A 6083-nucleotide genomic window follows, 5' to 3' on the forward strand; every position below is an offset into this window, starting at 1 on the left:
GTCGGTCTTTCGGCAGGCGTGAAGCGTTACAATTTCAAATCGCAATCTTTTGTTCTAACTGCTCCGATATTTGTATAAATATTTTACGATGCTCTGGCGCCGGACGCAACGAGCAGTCATCATCGTCAGCTGGCCCTGCACCGGAGATATGCCGTCTCGTCCGGATCCGGAGGCCGAATGGGACATGGGAATGGAATTAGGTCTAATTTTGAAGAGCGTGCCAAACGACAGCCAAATGCTAATTTAATGGAGGCTTCTCGACACTGACTTGCTTTCTAGTCGACTGGAGATGAACCCAAGCCTGAAATTATTTGCTGGCGACGAGTCAAGGATAAACGCATCACATCATGTCTGCCTTGGGATTTAAATTGCCCTTTTTTTATTTGCCAGATCAGGTCTGTTGTGATGCACTTGAGACTCGAATTGGTTTCAAGATCAATGGCGTTGCAAAAAATAAGAATCGATTGCTTAAGTTAACTCTTCAAAACACATTAATTTATTTTATATAGATCATAAATTCCTTGTAAAACAAAGCTAAAAACAAAGTACATACTTGGGATATCATCTAATATTATCATCATCTTCCCAGTTTAAACGCATTTTAGCAATCTTTTCTTTTGTGAATCTTAATATGTTAGTCTAACCTAAATTTTCTTTCTTAACAAACAAGGTATTTTTAAAAAATATATATTCGTCAGAATTTTAGGACGTGGAAACTAAATATATAAATAGTTTTATTGTAGTTTATTATTTTAAAGCAACATTTTTGTTAAGTTAGAATCAATATTAATTTCTTTTTATTAGTTAAGTGATCAAAAAGCTCGTTTTTATATTAATTTTTAACAAAAGGCATTAAATACTAATCTCTTAAGTTATTCCAGTTATTTTAAATATGTTTCCTTAATTTGTGTCAGACAATCATTAACACTACGAACAAGTGTGATTCATTCCGATGCTTTGCAATGATCAATAGCTCATTAAATGACAATTAAAATACTTTCTGTGGAATGTGCATTTTAATCTACTTGCACCTCCAACCCCAAGCACTTTAGATAGCAATTTCCAGTAATCAATAGGCCCTCAAGCCAGTCCCAAATACTACATACATATATGCATTTTTTGGTTTTTCTTTTTAATTTTTTTCGTTTTGGGTAGCCCAACGCATCGACTGGCAAATCAATAGCGAGGGCATATCGAAATTCCAAAACGGGCAATTAACAAAGCCAACAAAATTTATGTTTCACCTGTCTGGAGCAAAGTACATAAATACCCAAGAAACGCCAGACAATGTCGAAGATAGGGAACCCAGCTAATTACACGGGGGAAGGTTAGAGAAGGAGAGGCAGGCCCAAACGGAAGACGGCTGCAATGGAAATGGCAACGGACATTTTCCGACAGCGCCAAAAAAAAAAAAAAAAAAAAAAAAACAAACACACACACAAGAAGATACAAAACAAAAAAAAAACAGAAAGGCAGCAGCTGAAGGCAGCAGACAGGCGCGCTGTGGAAAATCTCACTTCTGAATTACAATCAACGCCATATCCACATCCACATCCACAGCCACATCCACATCCACATCCACGTATATATCCAAGTAACCTAGCTGACAGTGATCGAGAGGGAGACAGGGAATAAATGCTAGGAGGCAGTGGCGCAGAAAAACACTGCGGCTGATGAAAATCAACAGGGCTAAGCGTTAACTTCGCCACTCGGCTGCACGCAGCTCGTTTTCCCGCTCCCTGCACACAAAATGGCGCCCTCTGCGATCCGCCGATCTCCGCCAGAGTGGGATGACCATAGTAGTGCCACATAGCGTAGGCGTAACCAGTCGGCCAATCACATGCGATTCCCCCGGAGAACCGGTTTTCCCTACAGCAGGTAGCCGCTGCCGAAGATCGGGAAAAACTGGCTGCGACCCAAAGCGAGCTAGCACTCGAGCGGAGCAGCTCGAGATCAGTTCGTTGCGAAACGTCGAGCGTGAAAGAACCTCAGAGCGCATCTTCAGTTACGAGCGAGTGAAGTGAAGAAGAATAACCAGTACCAGTACCCAGAACCAGATATTATCAGAACCCAGACATTTTTACCAAGTGCAAGTGATTCAAAATGCTTTCCATGCAAGAACTAATGGATATGCGGATGCAGCAGCAGCTGGCCCACGAGATCTACCGCCAGCAGATCATGCAGCGAATTCCAGGTGGGTTTCTCTATAAGGTCAAGTGCCGTCGGCAAATGGCAATGTGATTTTTTAAATCTATAAATTAGACAGTGCGGAAGAGGTTACAAAATTGCACTGTTTAACCTTTTGTATTACAACGTACAATCGTAAGGTTAGAGGATAGGGTTAAATTATAAAAGGACTTTTAAATGTATCATTAAAATGAATGTGACTTTAACATTTCAAACATTTTTAAATATTTCCACAAAAACATATCAAACTCTTCACCTATTTTAATCTTCGGTTTTTTTTTACAATTTTCTCTTAAACTGAATAACTTTAAGGTGTTAGTGAGTAAAAGTTTTATTTTGGACATTTTCTTTCGTTTTGCAATGTTCTATCACCATTGGCGTAACCTGAAGTTCAGAATTAGATATTTAATTACAATGAAATCAGTGGACAGCCATCGAAATTAAGCGATATAGCCTAGAAATATGCTTTTCGGCGACCATCCCGAGCCCATGCCAAACTAATGAACTAACCAAACCGCTTCTTCCAGACCCCTTCCCGTCGATGCTGCCTTTCAATATGCCCCACCACCAGCAGCCACAAATGATGCTGCCCAGCCGGCCCACCCTTCCTGGCGTGGAGGCCAAGTTGGAGAACAACGATCTGTGGCAACAGTTCCATAAAATCGGCACCGAGATGATCATCACAAAGAGCGGCCGGTAAGTTTCCCGCGAACCCATTATCCTATGCAAATAGCCCGACTTTTCCAAGAGTCAAGTGCGTCGCACGGCCTATGTTAATATTTGCTCCTGTCCCAGGGCCAGTTTCCTATTTGTAGTCCCTTGTTTTTCGATTTCCCGGGCCTAATGTGGCGCCTGGCCATAATTCAAAACGCAGCAGGAGCTCTCGCTCCGAGTGACAACAAGTGCAGTGTAGACGAATAGCCGGATAGCCGGCGGAGGAGAAGACAAGAGGAAGACGCCGCCCTGGCGCCGGTCCGCTCATAAAAATCTTTCTTCTTTCGGTTTCGGCGTTGACAATCGGGTTTAGTTTGGCTTGGTTTGGTTTGGTCCGATCTACCTGCGCTTTTCACACTTTGCCCACAATGCCCAGCCCTGACCCTTCTCTGGAGCAAAAAAAAAGACCCTAAGGTATCTCAGATAAAGGAACATCAAACTATCGCACAGCGACTACCGAGCGGGAGCCGAGACAAATTTACATAATTATGAGCTGAACTCGAAGTTTAAGTTACAAACGTACACGGGAAGAAATTGAAAACTTTTAGGGCCAAGTCAAGTCAGTTTAACAAGTCATGTTCCATTCCAAAAACAGATCATTGGTGCATTTAAAATAACCTAAATGTTCAGTACATATAATGGGTAAATATATTTTGTAAATTTCCTAAATTACTCACATTGGTTGATCCAAATTTGGCATGATTTTTATATTATATTGCCTTATTCATCCTTTTTTTTCAAATTAAATTTCGTATTGTTTTCTGTGTGGCTTAATCGGCGATCACAGTCACTTTCTCGGCTCATTAGACATGCATTCGACGCTTGGAAGCCGTTAGGGCGACTCCCAGATTTTGTCTAATTGCTTGGCGCCAGATCGCCCCACTCCACTGCCCCGCTCCACTGCCCCTTCAGTTCTCCGCCATGCAAGCAGCGGTCCACCGATTTGCTGCACAATTAATCATGTGCCGGTGGCACATTGTTTTGGGCTGGCGAGATCTGTTTGCGTTACGTTTTAAATGGATGCGATGCGCAACGCTACGATGCTTTGCGCAGACTCCCCGCTGCCCGCTTTTTGGTCCATAATTACACACTTGTTAGCCGGGGCCACAAATCAAAGGCGAAGTACAGTGAAATAGAATAGATGCCCGGGCGACGCCTCCTTTTGCGATACCCTTCCCCTCTCTGATTTATATGCAGTTCGTGGCAGGCCACTTAATCAAGTCCTATTCTTTGCTTCTCCTTTGCAGACGCATGTTCCCCTCGATGCGCGTTTCCCTCAGTGGACTGGAGGAGGAGGCCAGCTACTGCGTCCTGCTGGAGATGGTACCCATCGGCGACTGCCGCTACAAGTTCTCCGGATCCCAGTGGGTTCCGGCCGGCGGAGCCGAGCCCCAGAGCCCCCAGCGCATGTATCTGCATCCGGATAGTCCGGCCACCGGTGCCCATTGGCAGTCGCAGGCTCTGCTTTTCAACAAGGTGAAGCTAACCAACAACACGCTGGACAGCAGCGGACATGTAAGTTTTGGAAATCTCCCCCATTCCACTAGATGGGTTACTCATCCGCATCGTTATTTCCTTCAGATCGTTCTGGCCAGCATGCATAAGTACCAGCCACGCCTGCACATTATCCGAAGCAGCGAGCTCACCCAACTTCCCTGGGCTCCTCAGCAGGCGTTCGTGTTCCCGGAGACGGAGTTCGTAGCTGTCACAGCCTATCAGGTGGGTTTAGCAATATGAAAACATCCTCCTCGTCCTCATTGAGCACTTTTGACGCGACAATGGCTCTGCGGGGGTCGTCGGCTAATTGAGGCATTTCCAAATTTGTCGCCACGCCAGCCACTTGAGATGATCCTAACGAGGATCGGAGACAAACTTTTCAAGTGCTTCCCAGCCGACGGCTACTTACTGACGCCTCATGTCTCAAATTTCTGTCAGACAGTTAAAACATAGATCGTTTTCCACTTTTATTAATAGATTTATATTCGATTTTTGTCTTTTGGGTAAAACTTTTCAAACATTTTGTAAAAAGCCATACATTTTAACTATGAAGTTATTTACTGTTAATTGAGTAAAGTCTTTAATAATTTAAAAATGCAATTTTATTATCAATATAAAAATATAATATTTATTACCAAAATATAATATCACAGTTTACTGTGGCAATACAATTTAGTTCCCCACATTAATTTTAAAATTGTCTTATCCTTACAGAATGATCGCATAACCAAGCTAAAGATCGACAACAATCCCTTCGCCAAGGGTTTCCGCGAAACGGGTCAGTCCCGCTGCAAAAGGAAGCTGAACAGCAGTGGAAACTCCAGTCTGGAGTCGGAGGACGATGGGTCCAGTGTGAGCAGCTGTGACTCCCCGCAGGCGAAGCGTCAGCGCCAGGACTTTGAGCAGGACTCGACGGGCAGCGTTTCACCAGCCTACTACGGAGCCCAATCAGCTGCCAGTTCCCTATCCCCCTACCACCGCCATCCCCTGAGCTATGGACCAAGTTTGGCCCTAGGACTTCCAGCCTATTTCAGTGGAGTTCCTCCTCAGGCTCTGGCCATGCCTCCAGCTGGCTATGTGCCAGCTCCTGCTCCTGTCAGTCCTGTGGCACCACAACCAGTTGGCTCCAGCACACCCAAGCCTTCGACCTCCACCAAGCGGAATAGCTTCAGCATTTCAGCCATTTTGGCGTACTGAAAAATCGTAGTACGAACCACTTAGGTTGGAGTCATCTTCTGTTGTGATTAGTGAGAAACGTGTGCATATACTTTGTAAGCTACTGTATACTAGCCATAAGATCGTTTAAGTACCCAGCCGCAATCATATACTTTGTTAAATCGTTTTAAGTGTCTTTGGACAGAATAAACAAAATACAGCAAATGCAAAACTTTTCGTGCGGGGGAAGGGAAACAGCCTTCAGCGTTTCCGTTTTTACAGGTTTGGCGCTATCGAGGTGCCTGGGCCAAAAGTTGTTTGGCGACCGCTTTGGCGGGCCTAAGACAAATTAATGCTCTCCATTATGGTGACCAGTCGATTCTCGAGCCACACGTATCTGAAACACATCCAACTCCGGTAGTAGTTAAAGCAATTCTGGAAAGATAAGGCGTCCATTATGAGCAGCGATTTGACGGCTTTCAGGCCGTTTGGTCTTTGCCGACCCAACTCCCCTGCGACTTCATCCTCAT

General features: G+C 44.4%; 1 protein-coding gene across 1 annotated transcript; it reads left to right on the forward strand.

The window, feature by feature from the left end:
- Positions 1–1941: 1941 nt before the first annotated feature.
- Positions 1942–5778, forward strand: LOC108142428 (T-box transcription factor TBX6). The gene is made up of 5 exons (XM_017266288.1): positions 1942–2194; positions 2715–2883; positions 4149–4416; positions 4483–4620; positions 5113–5778. The coding sequence occupies exons 1-5, from the start codon at positions 2104–2106 to the stop codon at positions 5593–5595; spliced, it is 1149 nt and encodes a 382-aa protein (XP_017121777.1). The 5' UTR covers positions 1942–2103; the 3' UTR covers positions 5596–5778.
- Positions 5779–6083: the final 305 nt, after the last annotated feature.

Source organism: Drosophila elegans, unplaced genomic scaffold (genome assembly GCF_018152505.1).
Source record: "Drosophila elegans isolate 14027-0461.03 unplaced genomic scaffold, ASM1815250v1 contig_208, whole genome shotgun sequence".
NCBI classification, from domain to species: domain Eukaryota; kingdom Metazoa; phylum Arthropoda; class Insecta; order Diptera; family Drosophilidae; genus Drosophila; species Drosophila elegans.